This window comes from Phascolarctos cinereus, unplaced genomic scaffold (genome assembly GCF_003287225.1).
Source record: "Phascolarctos cinereus isolate Bilbo 61053 unplaced genomic scaffold, phaCin_HiC Scaffold_2;HRSCAF=192, whole genome shotgun sequence".
Classification (NCBI taxonomy): Eukaryota; Metazoa; Chordata; class Mammalia; order Diprotodontia; family Phascolarctidae; genus Phascolarctos; species Phascolarctos cinereus.
Genome location: NW_027555625.1, coordinates 159,984,272 through 160,010,462, shown reverse-complemented (window position 1 = coordinate 160,010,462; position 26,191 = coordinate 159,984,272). Strand labels below are relative to the sequence as shown.

The 26,191-nt window shown below is 38.3% G+C and overlaps 1 protein-coding gene and 1 non-coding gene across 2 annotated transcripts in view; both read right to left on the bottom strand.

The window, feature by feature from the left end:
- The window catches only part of SNX5 (sorting nexin 5), a 46,106-nt gene extending 19,959 nt beyond the window's left edge, over positions 1-26,147 (bottom strand). Inside the window, 1 exon segment of the mRNA XM_020986479.2 lies at positions 26,008-26,147. Coding sequence (XP_020842138.1) covers positions 26,008-26,055 — 48 coding nt within the window. The 5' untranslated portion in view covers positions 26,056-26,147.
- On the bottom strand, positions 14,374-14,618 carry LOC144456066 (small nucleolar RNA SNORD17). Its single transcript, XR_013484972.1, has one exon. It is a non-coding gene; the product is annotated as a small nucleolar RNA SNORD17 (small nucleolar RNA).
- Positions 26,148-26,191: the final 44 nt, after the last annotated feature.

The window sequence follows — 26,191 nt, the reverse complement described above, 5'->3', positions numbered from 1 at the left end:
TCAGTGACAGAAAAACAAGGACAGGCTTGCATGAACTAATGAAGAATGAAATTAGCAGAATCAAGAGAACAGTGCATACAGTAACAGCAATATTGTTTTAAGGATGACTTTGAGAGAATAAGTAATTTTGATTATTATAAATACCCAAATCAGCTATAAAAGACATATGAAGAAACAGACTATCTGCACCCAAAGAAAGAACTGATGAAATGCACAAAATATGCATTTTGCATAGAATAATTTTACATAGGTACACACACACCTACACACTCACCTATTTGTGTTTAATAGCAGATATGGGGGGGTGGGAGAAATTTACATGATATTTTTGTCGTATATTTGAAAGCAAAAGCAAGCTGTACTTAGTGGATTTGCAGTTTCATGTACAATCATCTTTTTTATTGTACTATTTTATGAAAAAAATATAAAGGACACAAGAAAGATGCTATTTACATACAAAGAAAGAAATGATAAATAGAAGTGTGTATAGAATAATTTTACATATACACACACACTCCTATTTGTATCTAATGATAGCTATGGGGGGTAGTAAAAGAAGGAAATTTACATGATAATTGTGTTGTGTATTTGATAGAAGACTTGAAGTTTCATGTACAATAATCTTTTTCATTGTACTATTTTATGAAAAAAATATATAAAGGACACAATAAGGGTGTTATCTACATCCAAAGAAAGAAATAATAAATAGAAGTGTGTATAGAATAATCTTACACACACACACACACACACCCCCATAGGTGTCTAATGCTAGCCGTGGGGGGAGGGGGCAGGAAAAAAAAAGGAAATTTACATAATTTTGTTGTGTATTTGATAGATGACTTGTACAATAATCTTTTTATTATACTGTTATGGAAATGCTTGTTTTATTCCTTAAATTAAAAATAAAATAAAAAAGGAAATTATATATGTGGTGGATACAGAGAAGCATAGAAAAGATCTCCATGAACTGACAGAGGAGTGAGCAGAGCAAAGGAAATGTACACAAAATGATTAGAACAACATAAATGGCAAGAACCACACACACACAAATCAAATGTTATGTTGCAAAATTATAAAGAACAAGCATGGGTAGAATGAGGAGATAAATGAAAAGACACTCCTACTCCACTCATCTGCAGAGATGGGAGGTCAATAAGCACTGCTCATGGCATATATTTTCAGACTTTTTGTCTTTAAAAAATACTACTTGGTAAATGAGATGGCTCCCTAGGTAGGGCAGGGGGAGAGATACTGGGGGGAATTATGGTGATATTAAAAAAGACAAAATACATCCACAAAGACTTATTTTTTAAAAAAGATGTCATCAGCCAACCAGTTTGAGACGTCCAATAGGCAGGTGGAGATGTGAGACTAGAGGTCAGGGAGACAGGTTAGCCTTGGCAAGCAGATGAGTCCCCTGCACAGAGAGGATAACGAAGCAGCACAGAGGAAGAGAAAAGGGTCCAGGACAGAAACACGAGAGACCCTGCAGCAGTGAACGAAGATCCAGCAAAGGAGACAGAGAAGAAGCAGTCGGCTACTTCCTGACTTAGAGTTTGTTTTTCGTATGTGAACTGAAGCACAACAGACAAACCACAGGGAAAAAACACAGTAGCCGGGCTCGTCACACTCAATCCTACATTACCTTGAGTTAGGTCACAGTGTTTAGATATCATGCAGCATAAAGTAAAAGTCTCTCTGAACAACCTAGAGCTTAAAAGAAAAGGACGTGAACACTGGCGGAATGACAAGCCATCTTATGACATGAAATATTTTTTAGGTTAAATTACAAAAGGCTATTCCTCTAGAGGCTTACTACTTACTACTTAAATGCTTTGTGATACTTATCTTTTCTAAGTCAATTTAGCCTTGTTAAAGAGTAGAAACCACAGACTAAGTGATATACAAAATAAAAGCTAAGTCTAGGTATGGAATGCAAACCCTAAGTTAAGTATATACTTAGTCATAAAAAGGAATCTCTTTGAAAAAGAGAAAGCAAGGACAGGACTTGGAGTCAACTTTTGGAGAATTCTAGTTATGGGGAGCAAGTACTCGGGGTGGCATTCTGATTAGGATAATCAGAAGCAAGAGAAGAGGAAGCTAGTATTGGATGAAAGGAATTAGAAAGGTAACAAGTTTGGAAGTAAAGTTCTCAGGAACTACTTGATAAAGAAATCAATGGGGACCCAAAGAAGGCTTGAGAAGAGAGATCTAAGAATCACTGAATGTGACACCACCAAAAAATTAAAAATTTATTTTTTTTAAAGGGGGGGAAAGGTGGATTTCAAAGGTGAAATAATCTAGAGACTAAACATGGGGTCTTTCACAGAACACCTCCTGTGCGTGTCCAACACCTCAAAAATACGCTGTTCTAAGGTCAGAAAGAAGATGGATGGAATCGAGCAATGTCTGGAAAGCACAAACCAGTTCTGGCAAGATAAAGACATCAGTGGAGTAAATTCCAAGACTCAGTCTTAGAAGAGGAAAGATAGTCCTTCCACCTATAAAATAATCTCACCCCCACTCCTAATCTAGTCATCATTCTCTCCTTTATTCCAGTCTCCTGAGGAGAGGGAAAGAAATAGCTTTTCTCACAAAGATGAACCTTCTCTAAATGTGCCAAGGATCCTACCTATTCCACTCTTTTTCAGGAATCCTCTCATCTTCAAACTCTCTTTTATCTAATGAATTTTTCTCTTCACTATCCAGTCATCCCCACAAGCTATAGTCCTATTTTCTCTCCTCCTTTTCACAAGGAAACTCTTAGAAAAAGTGGTTTACCTCCACTCTGTCACCTCAAATTCATTTTCGGCTTCTTATGAAAAGAAATGGCATGGTAACCAATGATCTATTTATTACCAAAGTTGATGGTCTTTCCTCAGTCATTATTCTTGTCTTTGTGTTCTCTCCTCCCTGATCCTTATACTGCCTCGCCTATCTAGCTTCTTCTCAGTCTTTTGCTGAATCATCATCCTTGTCTTCGTACCCCAGAGCTCAGTCCCTTGACCTCTCATCTTCTCTCTCTTCACTCTCTCCACGGATCTCCTAAGCTCCCATGGGTTCAGCTATCACATCTTTGCAGATAGCTTCCAGATCTATATTTGAGATAGATCAATGGATAGATAGACAGACAGATAGACAGATAGACAGATAGATAGATAGATACCCTTTCCTCAAGCCCCAGAGCAAGATCAACAACTGATTACTGAATACCTCCAACTGGATGTCCCAACAGACATTTCAAACTCCATGTTTGAAACTGAGCTCATTGTCTTTCCCCCCAAAACCACCTCTCCCTTCCTAAATTTCCTGTGTTAAAGGTACCACCATTCTTTCAGTTATTCATGTTCCCTGAGCCTCCCTTATTTTTCACCTCCTGTACCCAAATGGTTACTAAGTTTTATTACTTCTCTCTCTACATCTCATACCCATCCCACTCCTCCACTCATACAGCTCTCCTACCCTCACAATGACTTTCTCTTTGCTCTTTCCCCCTCCAGGTCATCCTTCAGATATTTTACAATTAATATTCCTAAAAGCAGAAAAAGCAGAGATCCAACCAAGTTTCTCCCCAACTCAAAAAGTTCCAGCTCCAGTGACTCCCTATTACCTATATGATAACATATAAACACTTTTGTAAGGCTTTTAAAGCCTTTTCCAATATGGCTCCAGGCTGCCGTTCCAGGCTTATTTCATACTACTCTTACACAGTATATAAGCCATCCCACTGGCTTCCCTGCCGTTCTTTGTACATGACATTCCACCTTCCATCTCTGTGCCACTGTACTTGGTCCCTGAAACATACTCTCTCCCTCACCTCTACCTGGGGAATGCCTAGCTTCCGTCAAATATCAACTCAAGCATCATCTTTAGGAAGCCCCCTCTGATCTGCCAGCTGCTACTGCCCTCCTCCTGGAAATTACCTTATCTATATTTTGATTTTAGGTTTCTCTGCACATGTTTTGTTCCCTAACCTCATGGGAGGTAAGTTATATTAGAGCATTAAAGGAGGCACCATCTCATTTTTGTCTTTTTGTCTTCAGCACGTAATATAGTACATCGAACATGGCACACACTTAAAAAGCAGCTTTTTGAGTGAATGGAGCTTCATCATGAAAGCACCTTTATTCTGTTGTACTTAAATACATGAAAAGTGTTATCTTGGTCATTTATTAATTCCTAAAGCAAAGCAGATAGAGTGCCTGGCCTGAAATCAAGGAAACTCATCTTCCCGGGTTCAAATCTGGCCGCAGACACTCACCATCTGTGTGACATCGGGCAAGTCGCTTATCCTGTTTGCCTCAGTTTCCTCACCTGTAAAATGAGCTGGAGAAAGAAATGGCAAACCATTCCAAAATCTTAGCCAAGAAAACCCCAAATGGGGTCACACAGAGTTGCACACAACAGAACAACAACAACAAAAGCAAAGCTGATCTCTCTGACCATTAAACTAGTTATACAAAAGGGCATTAAGAGACTAATTTAACTAATCTGCAATACTGTGCTCAGTTCTGGGTACCATGACATCAAAAAGACCATTGAATAGAAGGCACAAGAAGGATACTGAAGCCTACAAATTGTCCAACAACTAGTGGTTAAAGGAACAGGGAATGCCTAGCTTAGAGTGAATACTATGGGGCTTGGGGGTTGGAGAAGGCTCTGTATTAGCTGTTCAAGTATTTGAAAGGCTACCCTGTAGAGAAGGGAGCATGCCAGTTCCATCCAGCCCCAGAGGGCAGAACTAGGGAACAATGGGTGGAAATTGCAGAGGCAAATTTTGGCTCAAAAGAAGGAAAAACTTCCTGACAATTACAGCTGTCCAAAAGTAGAATGGGCTGCCTCAGCAATCAGTGAACTCATCCCAGCACACCACTGAGGGTATTACTTGTTGAATAAGCTGCAGAGGGGATGGCATGGGTTGAATTCGATGGTCTGAGGTCCCTTCCAATTCAGACGTTATATAATATTACTTTCCCCTCTAGCCTTCACTAGTCTGCTTTCCAATTCTGTGGCTTACCGAGACGAAAAATACATTGATACGAAAATAAACCAAGGGAGATATATTTATTAAGTGGTTCTTTCATAAGATTTAGAAAACAAGGAACACATTCTGATGCATTAACAAGTTTTTCTGGCAAGGAACTTTGCATTTTCCTCAAGTTTATCTAGTTACCACTCACAAATGGTATCCTGTTCCAACCCAGCCCAATTTCCCTAATCACTATTTGTTTCAATCCACTAATTTTTAACAAAAGCTTCAACAATCAACTTCAATATCAGACTAACAGTCCTGGATGTGTCTCCTTTAGATTCCTTTATTTCGGGTTTGAATGGGATGTCCCAGTGAAGACTCCTAAGTGTAATTATGGTTTGAGATAAGGCTGAGTGAGATAAGGGGTCCCGTGAAGACTTCTCAGAAGAATAAATAGAAATTGTATTAGACTCAAGGCAGACGTAGCAGCCTGACAGGCCTAAGTTTCGGTTTACTAGAAATCACCTGAGTTACGGTAATCCAAACCCAAGTACCCCCCCTTTCACGACACTGTTACATCAGTAGTTAAAGTTTGAAACCCCCCCCCTTTGTATCATGTTGTTGTACCTGTTGCTACATTCCAGTTACAGTGGTAACCTTGCCACAACAGCACAGTGTCTAGCTTGACCACACATTTTTAATTGTTTCTTTGGCAACACTTCAGTACACTAAGGGGCTAAATACAGATATGTACACAGTTTCTATGTTGTTTTCTGTTTCTATAGATTGTGAACCAAACATTGGACAATTGGTGGGAGGGGGGCTTTACCAGTTAGGGCTATTTAATCTGGTTCTTCTGCTTCTGTAATCTGTCTCCCCTCATCAGAGCATCCTGGTGGAGGGACACCCTATTCTCGAGAATGGCAAATAAAAATTAACTTTCTGTTTCTCCTTGAAAAAACCTCTAAGTGTGTTTTTTAATTTGAGTGGCATCCCACACAGGCTGGATTCTGATTTACTCCTAGCTGTTTGCCAGTTTTGACATGGATTCACTTCTGTCATATGACTGTTTGTCATATGGTCACCTGATTTCAGATTTGATAGTAACTTCTGCAAATGAAGATAAGGTTAAAGAGTTCAGGGATCTTCACAGCAGGATGTCACAGCTGGCTCTAGCATAGGCATACTTCTAATAACACTTCCTTCCTCTTAAGAGGGATGACCATTTGTAGAAGTGCATTAATCAAAAATATCCAGGTCAGCACAAAAATACACTGAATGTTCAAGTTTCAGAAAAATGACTGTGCTACACAAAACTTCTTACTTTAGCATAGGGGACCGGGGTGTCTATGTTTTTCAATAAATACTTTCAATATGTCCGTTGGAAGTGAATGTTACAAAATTAATTACTAAGCTTGGTCCCAAAGAAGAGCTACAAGAAGACACTGCCCCATCGCCTCTTTGCAGAGGCCAGGAATCACGGGTGTGGAATATTGCTTATCATATCATATTTTTCTGATGTACTAGTAGCTTTGCAAATTTTTTTCCTTTCCTCTTTCTTAAAACAACAATCTTTTTATAAAGGATAGTTCTCTGGAAAAGGGTGACAGGGGGCATACAGTGGGAATTGCAGGTGATGTTAAAACAGAATATATCAACAAAAAAGTTTACCTTAAAAATATAAATAAAATACTTTCTAATTGAATTATTCATAGATTCAAGCCTCCTACATCATATCTGGCAAGAATAGTGAGGTTAGGCCCTTGATGTGCTTAATTAGGTTTAAAAAAATTATTGGTAAACTATCAAAAAAGCTACATTTCCAGATAAGGCAGGCTAAATTTGGCCAACATGCTAGACCTTGTAAACCTCAAGGGAAGTCACAAAACTACTATGTAAATCTGTCTTACTACAGCCTTAGGAAGATTCAGAATACATACCAGTACAAGGAAACATGGAGCTAACAAGACTATAAGGCAAGCCAGTTTTATTGAGGGGAGATAATCACAAAATGAAGGGGCAGTACAGGAGGAAGCTGAAGGGCAGTCCTGCTGGGTTCCTGAAGGTCAGTGCCTCCACCCCCTCACCTCAAGGCCCAGACTCCCTACACCAATAAAATCTGGTGGATTTGTACAGTGCTTTTACCTGGTCAGGGCTAAGCACTGGAAGAAGGGAGAGAAGCCTGAATCTGGGGAGTAGGCCAGATTCTTGCTAGAGGGAGGGAAGACTTCCAGGGAATGGGAAGCTAACAGATATTCAAAAACTCCCTGGCCAGGGAATATGGGGCTTGGGCCCAAAACTGTGCATCAAGAGCAAACCAAGTAACTAAAGGTTTAGAGCTTTCCATAGAATTTGCCCTGTATTTGGGTAAGAAAGCTATTGTGGTCATTACAGCCTCATTTGTACAACTTCATCAGGCAAAAGCAGCAGATCTTTTTCTACAACATACCTCAAAATCTCCCTAAGTCTTCAATTATCCTTTCACAGGGTCTCAGAAGAGGTCTACACCTCCACCTCACCAAGTTCCATTCTCAAAGGCTCAAAGATTGGTGAAGCAGAGTCACTGACATTTGAACAAAGGGTTGTGATAATGGAAGAGTCGGAGACAAAGTTCAAGTCCTTAGGCAGCTAAGGAGCACAGTAGAGCACGCAGCATGGAGTCGGGAAAATCTGAGGTCAAATCTGGCCTTGGATACTTACTAGCTGGGTAATCCTAGGCAAATCACTTCACCCTGTTTGCCTCAGTTTCTTCACCTGTAAAATGAGGTGGAGAAAGAAATGGCAAACCATTCCAGTTTCTTTGCCAAGAAAACCCCAAAGGAGTCACGAAAACTTGGACACAATTGAAATGTCTAACACAAAGTTCAGACCCTGCTTACTGCCTCTGTGATATTACATCACTTAACCACTCTCACCTGTTTCCTCTTATCCGTAAAAATAAGGCAGTTTGCCTAGATGAGCTCAATATATCTTTTAGAATCTTGGGATGTACTTACTCCTCCATCAACTTAGTTTAATTTATATAATATTATTTTATTATAAATATTAACATTTAAATAATACTACCATACTATTAACTAAAATATTAGTATTAATGATATTTAAATAACTTAATATTAAAACAGTTTAATTTCTTTCATTGTGCTTGTTATACTTTTAACCAGGGTTAAGATTGTATTGTTTAAGAATACAAAGGGTTGAAAAATTTTGCTTTTCAGTAATTTCTTAAACCATCTACATCAAACAATAAAACACTGACAACTTCACATTTATGTAGAACTTTTTGTTTACAAAGTGCTTTTCTCACAACAATCCTATTGAGTAAGTAATGTAAATATGACCTCCCATTTTATAGGTGAGGAAACTGAGGCTCAGAGACATTGAGTGATTTATCTACAGCCATACAGCAAACTTAATAAGCAGGAAATTTTGGATCCAAGCCCAGGTTTTCTGTCTCAGAATCACAATGGAAGAAGCTCTCAACTGGAAGGGTTTCTGAGGCCAAGTACCCATTCAAGCCACACCCTAAAGGTGGTGCTTTTCTGAAAGGAAGTTTCTCTTTAAGTGGAACTGAAATCTGCCTCTAAGCAATTCCTAGCCCTGGTTCCCAGCTCAGCCTTTTGAAGCCAATCAGAACAAGCCTAATATTTCTTCCATGTGATGATCTTATAACTACCTGAAGACAACTAGCTGGTCACCAAATCTTCTCTTTGCCAAGCTAAATGTCTCTAGCTACTTCAAACCATCTTCATGTTAGGAACCTAAAGCCCTTCCTGACCCATCATGATTCTCCCTTTCCTTAACATGCTCTGCAAATAATGGCAGGTCTTCCTAAAATGTGGCTTCCGGAATTGAACATGCACGATCTTCCAAATGGGAAACTTCCAAATGGGAACCACAGCCTTTTCACCCCAGAAAGTGATCTTTCTATTTTTCCTCTACCACTTTTTGCAAGGGCAAAAAGAACAAAACCATGACGACAAAAGACTTTTTTGCTGAATGCTGCACTGATCCTGGACACCTGTATCTCTTTCTGATTGTATTTCCTTGATTCCAGCTTGGGGGAAAAAAATGTGAACTCATGACTCTTGATCACAAGTCATATACAACAGCATGATATCTCAATTAACCAGACAGCTGATGGAACTCTACCAAAAGCAGAATGGCTAATAATTTAATTACCTTAATCATAATTTCATTTTCAAAAGGCGAAAATACTAAAAAGGAAAAAGTCTAAACAACGAGGAACTGGATACTTGGGGGGGGGGCTTTGAAGTGACCATGGAGTCTTAGAATCTTAAAGGAAAATTATATATTAATCCTAATGGCCTAAAATCCTAAAGGGGAGGACCAGGAGAGATGGGAAGACATTAAATGACATTCTGAACACATTAAAAGAGAAGAGACCAATGTGAATGCACAGAGAAATCAAATTTTAAATTTTAAAATCAAATTTTAAAAAGAGCAAGGAACAGAAGATGAACACAAAGTGGCAGAGGACTACATAAATAGTGTCTGACACACCAAAGTACAAGATGGCAAGAAATCACAAGGACAACAAAAAGGAGATTTTTAAGGAAAAAAACTAAATTAGGCAAAAGGATAAGCATTGCTCATGGCAGCTGGGATGATGAGCCAGAGAAAAGGGGGATGTTTTTAACTCTTATATGTTGCTTCCATTTTTTTTTCTCTCAAGGAAAGTAACCTTTAAACTAGAAAAGACAGAATTAAAACTGCTTGAAGAAAAAAAATTTGATACCCAAGATAAGTAGGGAGATGGTAAGGGAATGCCTACCTACTTTTCCTGAAGTCAGATTATTTGCTCTGAGCAGAAACAAAAACCAGAGTAATAAAAGAACTAGACAATGTGACTGCTAAGATACAGTCTATCTTAGAAAAAAATCATGGAGAACAGAAGTGGCCAACAGACTGGAAAAAGCAAAAATAAGGTTATGAAAAGTTGTTTGTTTGTTTGTTTGTTTAAGAGAAGTGCAGGGTTGGCTATAACTCCTCACCAGTTGACAAGAGGGTCCTTGCCTGGATCAGCCATTTTGTTAGCCTTCTTCGCTCCACAATCCAGTGAAATCATTTTACACTAAACACTCCATCTCCCAACTCCCGGGTCTTTTCATTTGTGTACCTCCATACCAGGAATGCTCTTCCTCTTTGACCGCATTTCCTGGCTTCCCTCAAGTCTCAGCTTAAATCATACCTTCTGCAAGAAACCTTTCTTGGTTCTTCCAATTTATCATGTATATATATATTTTGCTCGTCCGCACTTGTTTGCTCACTCATTGTTTCACTCATTAAACCGTGGGCTCCTCGAGAGCAGAAACTGTTTTCTGCCTCTCTGTGCATCTCCAGAAATTAGCACAAAGTAGATAATTATTTAACAAATGGCTTGTTGACCTGACTCTACCGACTACAGGTTAGTGAACTTGGTTTTCATTCCTGGTATCATTCTAAGATAGTTTATTCAGTGCCCTTTTAGTTTTGGAAACTGCTGAAATAGTTCAGCAGATTCACAGCTGGAAATTCTTCAACTCTAGTTTTGGGGACATAATTTACAATGTTAAGGAAAAAAAGCTGACATTTCATCCGTATACATTATGGGCCCAAATCATAGGAGGCTGACTCACAGTGGTAGCACAGATAACATATGCCAATACACCAGTAGCCAGAAAAAAATCCCAATAGTTCTTTTGCAGAAATTCCAGTTATAAAATTTTATGGTTCTGTAAAAGCATGATCTGCAAATAGTATCCTCCTGAGCAAGAAGAAAGGGGGAAAAAAAGCTCTGTGAAAGTCAGACTTGGTATCTCCCTTTAAGATATGACAGAGAGTAGAAAAGAAGCGAGATTAGCAATAACAGATCTTAAACTACATTACAAAGCAGTAATTATCATTAAAACTTTTATACTGACTAAAAAATAGAAAAGTTAAGCAGTGGGACTGATTAGGTGTACCATCTACAAATGCATAGAGCTGAATAATCCTAAAGATCTCAACTACTGGGGAATGCACAATTCAACCAAAACCTCTGGGATATCAAAAAAAAACAGCCAGGCAATAATCCGGTACAGAGCAACAACTCACATTATATACTAAAGTAAGCTCCAAATGGACATACTGTACTGTATACAAGGTCACATCACAAAGTACAGAAGAATAAAATATTTTTTGCTTAATTATGGATAGAGTTCATGCCTAAACAAGAAATAGAGAGGCTCAGAAGAAAAAAAACAGTTTTACTCACAAAAAATTTAAAAATATGTTTGTAGGAAAAAAAACCAATGCAGTCAAAATTAGAAAGGAAACAGTTAATTTGGTACAAACATCTCTGCAATAACTTTTTCTAATAAAGTTCTCATATCCAAGATGTAATAGGATACTGGCTCAAAAGTGACCAAGAAATTCCAGTTATCAACAACCATAACACTACAAATCACTAATAACAGAAAGGCAAATTAAAGTAACTGTAAAGTTCTACCTCATACCCATCAATATTGCAAAGATGATAAAAAAGGAGTAATAATTGTGGGGGGGGGAAGAGAAGAAGACAGGCACAATAATGTTCTATTAATGTAGCTGTGAATTGATACAGAAATTCTGGAAAGCAATTTGGAACTGTGGCCCAAAAGTCATTAAACTCTGCATTCCCTTTGACCCAGTGATAAGTACTACTATTAGGCCTAACTCTCAAAGAAAGAGGAAAAGAACCCATGTGCACAAAAATATTTATAGCATCTGCATGTCTTTTTGCCATGGCAAAACTGAAAACCGCTGAGAAATGGCTGAAGAAATTATAATAATTGAATGGAACAGTATAATTTTATTGGGCTGCACAAATGATGAAAGGGATGGTTTCAGACAAATCTAGGAAGACTTGCATGAAACAACAAAGAACTTGCAGGTCACTCCTCTGATATCTATGTGTATCAAACAGCACAGCCCAGAAACGCAGGGATGGAGACCTTTTGGCCTCCAGATCACACATGACCTTCTAGGTCCTTGGGCATGGCCTTTTGACAGAGTCCAAGTTTTACATAACAAATCTTTTTATGAAGGAGATCTGTTCTGTGAAGTTTGGATTCAGTCAAAGAGCTGCACTTGAGGACCTAGAGGGCCATATGTGGCCTTGAGGCCGTAGGTTTCCCCTGGATTAAGAGGAATGGCCTCGGAGTCCTTTAGACCAGGGCTTTTTAACTTTTTCCACTTACAACTCTCCTTCAGCACTTTAGAGAGACTTCAATACAAGTCCTATTTCTGATATATGACAGTTGTGTCACCACCAAGCTTTTAAATAAATGCTCACTATGTGCCAGGGACTGTGCTAAGCACTGGGAGTGCTCTTAAAGAAAGGCAAGGAGTTCCCATTTTAATGGGTGATATAACATACTAAAAATTGTTACATACAAGGTTTACACTACTGTGCAAACAGAAAGTAATCTCAGGGGTAAGGCTACAACAATAAGCAAGTATGTCCCAAACGGTTCTCTAAGAATAAGCCACAGATAAAATAGATGGAAAGAGGGGCCTACACTAATACAATCACAATGCTAGACCTTGTCCTCTAGCACCTCCCCTACCCCCCAAACACATTTCTTAAAATCTATCAATTCAGTTATATGGATCCAATTTCTAACATAGGATTACTTTTTTTGTGTTTAGCATACACTGTATAGTATAATAAAATCCTAAGAATACATGCACAGCATCCATTTCATAGGTCTTGGTGTAGAATTTTAAAATGGAAAACAATTATGGAGTTTTGTCATGGTTGTTTCTCTGCTTTTATGCCATATCATTGGCTACATCTATGTGTGATTCCTTGATGTCCAGAGCTGCTCCTATGGGAAAATAAAGTTTGCTTTATAATAATTTGGATCTGTGAAAAGGCTAGTCTTGTTTAGAAGAAACTTGGATTTGGTAAACCTCCACCTACCCACCCTTACGAGTAAAGAAGGGAGCCTCTTGAAGCTTTGGCTTCCCTTTACCATTAAGTAGGTATAGTATTCGCACTACTTACATCATAGGGTTGTGGGAAGTTTTATAAGCCTTAAAGTACTTAACAAGTGAGTTATTGTTAATAATGGAATATTATAGTTTCAGAATGAGTAGTCAGCCTTGGATTGAGGGTGACCTGGGTTGCTGTCCTCCCTCTGATATTTAATACCTACATAATTCTAGGCAAGTCACAATCTCTTAATGTATTAGGCAAATTTCTAAAATTTTAAATAATAATGATAGTCAACATTTTTATAGGGCTTACTATGTGCCAGGCACTGTGCTAAGCACTTTACAATTATATCATCTGTTCCCCACAACAACCCTGGGAGGTAAGTGTCATTTATTATTATTCCCATTTTAATTAGGCAAACATAGGTTAAGTGAACTGCCCAGAGTCACACAGCTAAAGAAGTCTCTGAGGCTGGATATGAACGTGGAGTTTCTACACTGGCACCCAAATTATATTTCCGAAGATCATAGGGGAAAAAAAAAAAGTTAAGTGTTTATGTCAATGTTGCTTCTTTTTTCCAAAACAAAAAAGATATGTGTATTAAATGATTCCTAAATACAATCATATACCTGAATTCTTAGAATACCAGACAAATTAGATAATTCAGCTAAGACTTAAACTATATGATCTATATTTTGTATTGTCACATTTCAGTTTTTCAAAAAGATATACCCAAATCAAATAGTTGGTTTGTACCAAAATCCTCTATAAACCAACAAAAACAATGACTTATTTCCCCTTTTACTATCCTCCTCTACAGCAACCAGTAGGCTAAAAGTCAACCAGATTCTCAGCAGTTGTGCAATTTTATCATAACCTTACTAAAACACAATAACATGCAACCTATGGTAAGGCTGCCATGAATCACTTTTAGTCAGCCTATTAACGCATGTTTATTTAATTTTCTAGTCCCTTTTTTTCCCCTGTCAATTACGAGCTCAAAAGCTGAAAGGGCCTTAGTGATCTTCTCCAATCTTTTCATTCTACAAATGGAGAACAATCACTTTACAAGTGAAATCTTGCCCAAGATCAGTCAATGAGTTAGCAGAGAAGGCACTAAAATTCAGGTCTCTCTCCCTAACTAATGGTCCAACACTCTCTCCACTAATTCACCCAACCTTCTAACCATTTTCCTCCAATCAGCAAGAATTTATTAAGAGCCTACTACGTCTAAGCATCATAGATAAAAAATTTTTTTAAAGTCCCTTCTGTCATTCTAACTGTATCTTAGTGTGTCAGTGGCATCCAAAGGTATAACAAAGGCATGCTATGGGCACCAGGGATCCAAGACTTATGACCTAACACTGACCACTGAGTGTCCATAATTCATAGCTCAGTTGGTTAGCCGATATCAAAGACAAAGCTTAAAGGCTGCCAGCATGTGATCAGACATCAGTCATTCATCTTGGGTGGGACCCTAAACTGATTGGGTTCCACCCCTGCTGCCACCATCTCTTCCTACTAGTAAGACCACCACACACACCTGCCAAATATACAGCAGAACGCTGCCAGCCTGGAGGGCATCTGGAGCTTACACAAGTCAGAGTTCCCAGAACAGGAGCTGAGAGCTGCGGGAAGAGCAGGGCAGCACATTCAGCGAATGGATAAACTTCATCATCATTTCACATATGCTGCAAGCCAAGGACACAAATTCAGATGTAGAACCAGAAATGGACAGATGCCCTGATCTACCTCAAGGAATGTAATCAGCTAAAAATTACTTCACCTACACAGATTAAGTTGACATCTAAGGTAGCCTGATTTAAATTCTCTCCTAGCATGGTAGAGGAGCATAAATCTAGATCTGGAAGGAACCCTAGACTCCTCTAATCCAATGCTCTCCTTTTACATATGAGGAAGTGAATGCTCCAGAGTTTCAGGGACTTACTCCAGGTCACAAAGATAATAAATAGAGTAACTGGGATTTGAACTCAGGTCTTTCAATTCCCAATACAGCACTTTTCCCTATTCTAAGTAAAAGAGACAACACTGGCCCTGGATCCAGGAAGACCTAGAGTCAAATTCTGCCTCCAACATCTACTAGCTAAATGACCATGGTGAAGTCACCTAGCCTAAATCTCAGTTTCCTTATCTACAGAACAGATATAACAATGCCAGTAGTACCTAACTAACAGAATTAGTTACATGACCAAATCAGAATGTTTGGTAAATACTACTGCAGACCTTAAAGCATTATGCCACATATTTCCTCCCTGTTCCCCAATTAGAAATATTTTCAATATTACTTTCAAAACTGGTTATGTACCTTGGCCCTAATGCACCTAAGATGTAGCTAAATTCCAATTATCTATATCCACGTTGATGTTTATTAAGTTCATACAGAAAATTTAAATTTAAAAAAAAACCTGTGCTATAACACCACCTCTGCTTAAGCAATTCCTGCATCATTCATTACTCACCATTAGATAGTGCTGGTCTTGGAATCAGCAATTCAAATCCTGCCTCAGACACTTACTAGCCATGTGACTCTGGTCAAGTCATTTAACCTCTCTCAGCCTCAGTTTCTTCATCTGTAAAATGAAATAATAATAGCACCTACCCACAGGGAGGTGGTGAGGATCAAATGAGACAATGTATGGAAAGCACTTTGCCAACCTTAAAAGCTCCATGTAAATGCTAAGTATTATTATTACCAATACTAATTCTAGATCAACAGATAATATCTTATAATAGGAGGTTTGAGATGATCTTCAAAATTAAAACATGTAAATAACTACTCCTCCAGGTCAGGTTCAGTCCAACCCAAAGTTAAGTATATGATATGTATGAGATATTGTGTCAGGGGCCAGTGATTGAAAAGATAAAATGTACAGAGTCTCAGTCCTTGAGAAGTTAGCATTCTGTAAAGCGGAGAGGAGCTGGGCATCCAACCACCAATCTCTTGTGACCTTGGGCAAGTCCCTTGGTCTCTAATGACCCTTCTAGTTCAATAATTTTATGACTATCACATTAGCAGCAAAGATGAGTAAAAGGAGCAATCAGAAATAGAAAAGCAGTTCCTTCAAAATTAGGTCTCTACCCACTAAGACTTCATTTGGAATCAACGCATATTTAAACGCAAATACAAGAATGCCAAAATCATATTATGAAATAAAAAAGACTGGCAATGTTCATTAAAACAAATTAACTATCCAAACGAAACAATGAAGCCTCAAATGTGACATTCCACATTTATTAGTTCCTTTTCTTCTTCCTCTTATTTAAGTCAGCAGTAGTTTCACTATTTCCCTAGGGTGACATTTAGGGTGTGTCTCAACCATAAGCCTTAACTCAATTATTGGTCAGAGGCAGCTGTGGGGTGCACAGGAAGAACACAGAGACAGGGAGATCAGACCCCAAGGAAGGGAGAGAGAGGTCTTTTCACAGCTCCAACAAACTGCCCAAGTGATTTGTTTAAGTTCACAAACTCTATGGGACTTTGTTTCTTCAACCAGAAATTTAAATGGACCTAAAGGTCCCCCCCCTTCCAGCTCTAAACTAACATTTTATAACTCTAAATTCACTAACTCATTAAAAAATTAGTATATGAATTATTTATTATATTACAACATTAAAGTTATTTTTTTAAAAGGCTAAGCAAAGCAAATTGTTTCCTTACACTTATCTTCCTAGACCAAACAGCAGAGCCTGACAAACCAAAGTGATAAGTTTTCGAAGGAAGAGAGTACTCCCTCTTAAAACTGGAAAGGTGCTAACACACAGAGAGATGTTGATTCAAGAAGTTTCTTTTGGGTGAAAACACTTAACTCTGTAGAAAACCTAAGATGGGGTTTAGCTCTCTGGACTAAGAATTCAATAGCTAAACTGTGATGACAAGTTGCAGTATATTTCTGTTATTAGCACCCACAATTTCAACAAAAAAAACTAAATGGTTTTTCTGAACAAATCTTCCTGTATTCAATATTTTAGCTGGCACATTCCCTCTCTCTTCCTCCCATTTCAAACCAAAGCCACCAGAAATTTTAAGCAGGGATTACTTATTACAGATTTGTAACATGTACATAGAATAAAAGAAAACCAGAATTTTCAAAGTCACCTGATTAATGGATAGATGGCCAGCTTTAAATTTCCTATTCTAGATGGTCAAATCTAGATATTCAAATTTATACGCCAGACACTGTGCTAAGCAGTAGGGGGAATGTGAAGGAAAACAAAAGACAGGCCTGGCTCTCAAAGAGCTCTCATTCTAATGGAGAGACAACATGCAAACAAGATAAATACAAGGTAAATTAGGAAAAAATCAACAAAAGGAATGCACTAGCATTAAGGGTATTTGTAAAGACTTCATTTAGAAATCCAAAGTAGAATTGAGTAGACGAGAGGAGAAAAAAAAAGCTCTCAAGCAAGTACAAGATCCTCTGTACCATGCACAAGATCCTCAGAACTCACAAACTGGTTTATGAGATTATTACTAAAAGAAAGCAATACACACTGTCCTGGAACTCCACAGTATCGAGGCTCAAATCCTGGCTGTGCTACATGCTACATGTGACCCTCAGAGAAGTCATTTAAGCCCCCTAGGCCTCAGTTTCCTCATCAGAGGGGATGGGCCTAGATTAGAAGATGACCTCCAAGATTCCTTCCAGCTCTAAACTGGCCAACCACTTTTTATCAGTTTCCTTTCAAGAAAAAGAGTCTTAAGCACTTACTCCTCTCAGCATGACCTTCATTTTGCATGAGTTACAAGTTACCCACCAAAGAGACCAGGAAAACAAGGAAGAATCATGAATAATCAGATAACCTAAACTGAAAGAGATCTTAGAGGTTACTGGTTCTATTATCCACACGGCCAAAACGATTTTCCTTAAATACACATCTGACCAAGTCATTTCCCTAATTCAATAAATGCCCACTGGATCCCTAGTGTCACTTGTACCAAATGAACGGTATTGTTTTTAGTTTTTTTGATTTTTTTTTAAATCGGGCCCAAACCTATATCCATCCATCCTCATTAGAAGTTACTCTACCTCCCACATTCTTTAATCCAGCCAAACTAGTCCCCTTTCTGTTCCTCACAGATAAGACCTCTCTAGTCTCTGCACCTCCATTCCTGGAATGGACCTCCAGCACACTCAATCCCTTGCTTCCTTCAATAGACACCTCATGTATCACCTTCTAGGTGACGCTTTTCTTGGTCCCCTTTCAACTGATGGTGCCCTCCCTCTCAAACTACCTTGTATTTATTCTCTCACATATGGAAATATTCTTGTCATACAATTACAACGTAAGCTCCTTAGGAGAGGGACTGTTTCATTTACTGTATCTGTAGCACAATAACAAGACCTTAATGCTTGTTGATGATTATCCTTCAAAGACTAAATTCCCCTTGAAACCACCCTCAGGTTTAACAGGAATTCTCTTAAAGGGAGTTCACTCCAATAGCAAATTCAAACTGTTGTTCAATTCTTACAAAAAGCAAATGGTAAATAATTTCCTTCCACCATAGGTACTCGTTCTGGCTCTGGGGCCCTACAAAGTCTCATTCACCTACCGCAAGAAAGCCTCTTTAAATGTTTAAAGAGAGTTATCACAGCCCATCCGCCCCTCAAGTCTCCTCCAGTTCCTTATTGCTCCCGAAATAGTTATTTTCACACTGAACTGAGCCAAATCACTTTACATAAAAAAATGTCCAGTTTCTTCAGAGATTCATTTCAAAAAAAGCAAGCACTTATAGAAACGTGGCTTTTCTTGCTTGTGAATCCAATTTTTTTAAACAGTATAATATGAAACCTCAGAGAATTATAAAATACAGTTAGTACATCGAATAGTAGTCAAGTAGTCCTCATATCCAAAAGGATTCAATTGGTCTTAAATGAAGATTTGTCAAGGGTTTTTGTTTATTTTTGGTTAAATATCCAACTATGAAAAGAATTCTTTTATTTTACTCAGAAAGCAACAGGGAAAAAGTGTCTTTAAGTATTTGAGATCTAACCCTACAGTTAGATCTAACCCTAAGTGCTCTTCCTTTCATTTTCATCCTCAACCTCCCATTTAATTTCATGAAGCTTATCTGGCTCTGCATCAACAAAACATCTTAATACAAAAAATTTTTAAATTATTTTTTGTTACATAGAAAAGCAGCACATTTCTTGACCAAATTCTAGACTAGACTTAAAAAAAAATACTTCATTCATCAGCACAAAGCAAATGATGCTTTTGCTTCTCCCCCAAGGATCAAATTCTGCAGCTTAAAGCAAAACTTTTAGGCCCCTATGAATCTGTTGAGATGTTGTGCTCATCCCCATCATTTCAAACCTCTACTGTCCCACAGGATTACATTATATTTAACTTCCTAGCATATAATTAAAAGAAAAAACCCACATAGATGAAGTAATGCAATACTCTTATCAACTTTCGAGAACTTGCTGGACAAGAAACTATTATTGCTGGTCCAGAGGCCTGACTTTATTTGTTGGAATAGCCTCTTCTTTGGCAGTGTGATCAAGTCTGTGGACTCCTCAGAATCACATTTCAAAAGACATAAAATAATAAAATAAAATAAAATTACAAAGGAAAATAATTACATTGAAATACAGTTAATAAAAATTTGTTAAGAGTCAGACCCCAAGTTAAAATCCTCTGTGCTAGGCTGACTTCTATAAAGAGCCTTATACTAGAAATTCTGGAAGCCTAAGCAAAAAACCAACATCCTTTTGACATATCTTTGCCTATAGTTCCATAGATAAACTGAAATTTTAAACTATATATTTGACAAATCATTTAATATATAATTTTTACATATGTGATCTTGTAGGGCAAATCTATAAACTAAAAAAAAAAAGTCACACAGAAGCCCAGAAACAAAAGCAAATATATACAAAAGGTGATGTCATACACTAGGGCAGGGTAGTCTAAAAATAATATCTGGAGTCAGAGGACATGGTTTTTAATCCTAACTTTGTTATTACCTAAAAGGCAAATATGTAACATTTTTATGCCTCAGTTTCCTCATCTGTAAAATGAAGAAGTTTGATACAATTTAACAAGCATCTGCTTTGTATGGACAGTGCCTAGGAGCCAGTAGGTAATTCCCGGGACTGATTAAAGCACTGAGTATACAAAGAAAAAACAAAAACAAACCCTCATCCTCAAGGAATTTATACTCTACCGGGAAGCTAAAAACATGTATATAGATCGATCAAATTAAGTTTGGTGAGGAACTAGGGATTTTTGGAGGCAGAAATAAAGAGAGAACATTCCAGGGAGGGAGGACATGGGAGATAGAATGCCAAGTCTCTGGAGAACAGAAAATAGGCTAGTTTGACTGGAACATATAACACACAAAGGGTTGTAATGTGAAACAATCCTGGAAAAAGTAGGCTGCAGCCAGATTGCTGAAGGCTTCAAATACCAAGCTGGGGAATTTTCATTTTATCCCAGAGGCAATAGGGAATTGCTGAAGTAGGTTCTAGGGCAGGAAGAGTGATACAGTCAGACCTATCTTTGCTTTAGGAAGATTATTTTGGCAGTTATGTGAATGATAGATTAGAAAGAGGAAGGCAGAATTAGGGAGACTGACTGAAAGAGAACTGCAATGGTTCAAGTGAGAGGTTGCATTAGAGTAGCTGTCAAACTCAAATACAAATGCAACCCATTAGTGACTTAGAAAATCCAAATTAATATCATCAGTTGTACTACATTTTTACTTATTTTGTTAAACATTTTCGAATTACATTTTAATCTGGTTCTGCCTCAGGCTATACTCCTGACCTTTGCAGGTAGCCACTGTTTGACCACTCTGCACTAGGTCATCTCACTCTAAACTCTGTAATACATTTAGGAACCGTAGGCTTTGAAAGGAAACCCTTCAGCTTTCCACTACAGACAAAATTACACCACGCTGAGAAGTGGTCCCTCTTTTAACTCATATGTTCATTCTTAATAATGATAAATCAGTCTTCTACTTCTTTATATAGAATTCACCAAACCAACTTGGTTATCAATGTGGGGCCTTTAAAATATATTCTGTGACATATAAATGCAGGTCTGGGGAAGGGGGAACTGAAGGTATGGAATAACAAGGATACTGGGCACAATAAGAGAAAGCTGAAAAAATGCTGTACATTTAGTAGTTTAGGGAGGAGAAAACTGCTTACCAAAATTCTCACAGAACCTTTGTTCAAACAGACAAAATGCAATTTAGAAAAGCTGATGTAAAGGAACTTTTATACCATCCAGTTCATATAATCATGAAGCAGATGAATGTTTCAGGAAGCTCAGAGAGGAATCAAGTAAACAAAATGTCCAAGACTTTATTTATTTATTTGTTTGTTTGTTTGTTTGTTTGTTGGTTTGTTGGTTTGTTTGTTTTGGGCGAGGCAATTGGGGTTAAGTGACTTGCCCAAAGTCACACTGCTAGTAAGTGTCAAGTGTCTGGTCTGAGGCCGAATTTGAAATCAGGTCCTCCTGACTCCAGGGCTGGTGCTCTATCCACTGCGCCACCTAGAGGCTCCTCCAAGGTTTTATCTTACTGCCTATATCTGACAACCATTTTGATAGAAAAATATGGGGGGGGAAGAAGTTTAAGTAATAAGGTGAATTAAGATATTGATTGGGCAGTAAGAGCCCCAGGCCTTTTCAGAGACAGGAAATATCATTGAGTCAATCAAACATACTAATCTGAGGGATGCCAGTCACTACCTATCCAGACTTCACTGAAGAGACCATTAGAGTTGATCTGCAGGGGTGGTTTTGGGGGAATGATGGAAGAAAAGGGCCAGTGTTGAAATTATGCCATAGCTTGGCCACATCTCTGACCTCTCCCCTCCTACTGCCACCCATGTATTCATACAAGTAGCAGTTTTCCACTCATTCTAGCCATATGTATCTCTCAAACCCTTTAACTATATACTGGAATCCATAAACACTACTCTTGGAGTATCTGAAGGAATAAAATATTGTGAGCATAAAGATAAAAGAAATTTGGAAGCAAATTGAGGAATCCCTCAAGATAGAAACCAGAAGAACCCCACAACACAGAAGAACCTGCTCCCAACTACTTCAAATCCTTCATTTGCTGGAAAAAACAGACATGTAGATGGCTAATAAGCAAAAACCAAGAGAACTCTGAGGCAAGGCAGGGTAACCAAATAAATCTATCAAACAATTTTATGATTCCAGCAGCACATTTTATTATTTTTCAGTGAGGTAGCAGTGTCTTTGTGGGTATTGTTGTGGGACTGCCACGTTCATTTTATTTTCTTGAAATGTTAGCAAAGAATTCTAGTACAAAATATAAATAATTTAGTATTTTTCTTATTATAGTTATGATTGAGTATGAGGACTACAGATTTTAAGTTTTAAATATGTAGTCCTAAATATACATTTAAATTACTGTTAATAGCTGATATTTAATAGTAAAGTTTCCAAAACACTATACATAATCTCATTTCACCTTCACAACAATCCTATGAATAAACGCATTCAATATGAGTGAATATGGGTCTTATCCCATATTTCAGAAATAAGGTAGCTGAGGCTAAGGTTAAGTGACTTGCTCACATAACAAAGACAGCATCAGAAGCAGATTTCTCCTGATGATAAATCCAATACTCTTAACTTTTTGTTCACCCCAAGTACATGGTGGTCACTTTTTAAGGAAGAGGCAAATCACTATTACACAAACTTATATCAGTTCATTCAAATGCAACCTGCAGGGTACATCCAATGATCAGCATAGATTTGGTCCAATCTCATACAACAAATTATTGATGTAAGATCCCAAAGGAAAGGGCAACTCTTTCTTATTCTTGGCTGTAATGAGGCTACCATCATTTTAGCAGTATTTCTAATAATGATAAAGCAAGTATAACAGGAAAGCAAAAAATGAAGATGATAGCTTAAAAAAGATTCAAATAGAAAGCCCAATGTTCCCTAAGCAATCTACTTGGTAACAAATTTATAGTAAATACAAATAGCAACAGAAGTTGCTTGAATTACTTTTTCATCCATACCCTAAGACCATTTTCAAGGCAAAAACAGTGTTTCACTTCCTAAAGGCCAGTTATCCTCCCCACAAAGTTAGGGGGTTTGGGGGGAAAACAGGGAGAACTGTTTGAACACTTTTATGAGCAGGGGGTGGGGGGACAGGGTAAACAGGAAACAGAAAACCAAGGAACGTTTCTATGTCAACCGAACCTTCCCCTCCTATTCCTTTGCAAAAAATAAGACAAAAAGTTGGCTTTCTTAAGATATTGGTGATCCTTAAGATCAATTAAATAATATGGCAATTAGAAAAGCATCTCCTTGTTAGAATCCTTAAGATTTCCAAATACTGGCCTCAATAGAATAGTAAATAAAATAAAATGGGGGGGAGAAGAGAGAGAAAAAAAGAGATACTACAGAAAAAACAAGTGGATGCCAAAATATCTATCCTTAAATATATGTGGCTAGCTTGCATGCAGTATCAGGAACAATCTATTAACCCCATCTCTCACACCACCACACAAAACACCAGTTTATTACACCTACTCCCCCACACATATAAAATGCACACCAAACTAAGATTCCTGCTGTACAAAGTAGCATTTCAATAACTCATACAGAAAACAATGAACCTCTTGTTGAAATAATCAAGCTCTGTTTCATTTGAGCCCAAAAGTCATGTTAAAAATGTAGGAACCTGACCAATGAGATCAAATTTGCTCAATAATCCACAGAATAAAAACTTACTATTAATGGAAAACATGGTCACTACTTTTTAAAAGAAAATCTCCTCTTAATGGAACTTATCAATTCCAATTCACTTTCAAATACTTGCCTATCTACTAAACAATTTTAATAGGAAGAGTTTAAGTGAGATTACAACCAAATACTTATTCTTAAAATTCTACTAAGAATCAAAATTGCAGGTAATTCAATGGGTAATGAAAGGAAAAGATGCAAGACTTCAGCAAACAGTAACATAAAAGTCATCATCAAGGACATATGACTGGAAAAGGAAGCCAGAGAGGGGAGACATCCAACACAAGTTCCACACTAGTATTTTGGATATAGCCTTCAATGCAAGGGATTGTTACTTCATGTAAATTTAAGGGAAGAAATGGTACAGAATCACAAAGTACAAGGGAGGGAGAGGGAGTTCCAATCATATACTAGTGGACTTCAAATACATAAAGAATATTTTCTGCCTTCTCAATGGGTAGGGGAGGAGATGGAGGGAGAGAAAATTTGGAACTGAAAAAAAAAATTAAAAATTTAGTTTTAAAAATTGCAGACGAAAAAATCATGTGCTAGTGGAATGTTTACACATGTTGACTAAAAAAAAAATCTTTGATCCGAGATTTTGTATATTGCATCACACACACTTTTTTTGTCTGGTCTGGGAGTAAAAAGGGTTGGAAAGGATGAGGATATGGTTCATATTCCAAGTCTTTCAATGCATTTAAAAATTGGCCAGCATTATCCAGATTATGTTCTTTCATCATTTTCAGCACTTGTATAGAAAATAGGAGCTGGTTTACATAATCCTTGACAATGGAAAGTGTAAGCCCCATGCTCAACTCAAGAATCTGAGCACTTGTCATGTGGAAAATCTTTGTACTCAAGTGTATATAGTATGTAATTTTTCTTATATTGGAATTCTCCCAACATGAGGGCCAAAGAAAGATCTTCCCTAGGAGGAAATAAACTCGAGGACAAATCAAAGTATAGGAGAGCAATTCTTGTTTTTAAAAAATTGACAAAATTCTCAACATTCAGGGGCAACCAGGTGGCACGCTAGATACAGCACTGGCCCTGTAGCCAGGAGGACCTGAGTTCAAATCCGACCTCAGACACTTGACATTTACGACCTGTGTGACCCTGGGCAAGTCACTTAACCCCACTGCCTCGCTAAAAAAAAAAAAAGGCAATATTGAGTATCTTTCATGGTCTCTTTATTGTATTGTCAATAAAACTGTCATAGTCTCTCATCTTTCCTATACTCTCTGGGACTATTAACTAGACCTTGGGGAAAGGATCACAGGTACTGTTCGGAACAACATGTCCACACATCACAGCACTTACTCAGTTGAAAGCCACTTTCAGAATACAGTCCACCACACGATTTTGTTCAGCAAACAATTATCATGCACCTACTTTGGGCAAGGAACTTTGAGACAAAAGTGCTCTAACATAGTATGCAGCCTACTGGGAAGATACAAGAGCACTGCACGGTGAGTCTAAGTGCTAGACGACCCGCGTTCAAATTCTACCTAAAAACAACAGCAGCAGCATGACGGTCTGGGAAGTAGTTTAGTCTCTCTGGACCTATTTATTACCTGTAAAATAAAACTCACCTACCTCACAGGCTTACCTGAAAACATCAAATGAGTTGTCCTAAGCATAGTGTCTGAAAACCTTAAATAAGCGCTGAATTGCTCTTTATTACTTTTCACTGAGAACAAACACACAACCTTAAAATGCTTGTTTTTCTTTTTAATTATCATTCCACTGAGAGCACACAAACACACAACCTTAAGTGCTAAAAAAATTTATTATTGTCATCCCGCTGAGAATACACAAACACACGCTCCGCCGACAGTTCGGGGGGTAAGAGCCATGATTTCCTCTCATCCCTCCATCCAAAGAATGCATTGAAAAGCGGCTTTCAAGAGAGCCAACGGGGGAAAGGGGGAGTGTTGGGGAAAGGTGTAAGGCGTGTTAATTTCAATCGGCCGGCCGCAGTGTCAATTACACGGTGTATGGGGGGGGGAAGGTGTTGTAAAGGAAGCGTGTCAATTTCAAAGGACAGGCAACGAGAGAAGGGGATGTGAGGGAGAGAAAGTGGAAGGGGAGAAAGCCCCCAGCAACGAAGGGAAGGCGCAGGGACGGGTGGCAGGCCACAAAGGATGGGGAAATCTGAGTTAGAAGAAACGTGGCGGCAGGGGGCAAAAGACAAAGGAATAAAAGGACTTCTCGGGGGGCTCTCGCCAGAGACCGAGGAAGATAAAGGGTGGGTGAAGAAAGCAGGCCATCTACGCGCAACGGGCGGCTCCGCTCCACCTGTGCTCACCTTGCTGCGGTCGTCTTCCTGCTTCAGCAGCTCGGGAACGGAGGCCATAGTGAAGAGGGTTGCTAATGGAGAAGAGAAGCTGCGACTGCGACTCCTCTCCCCCCGCCCCCTCTAAAGTACCTACTCTTCGTCGGGCCGTGGCTCCGCCCCTGCCTCTCCACGCCGCCGGACTCCTCCACCATCC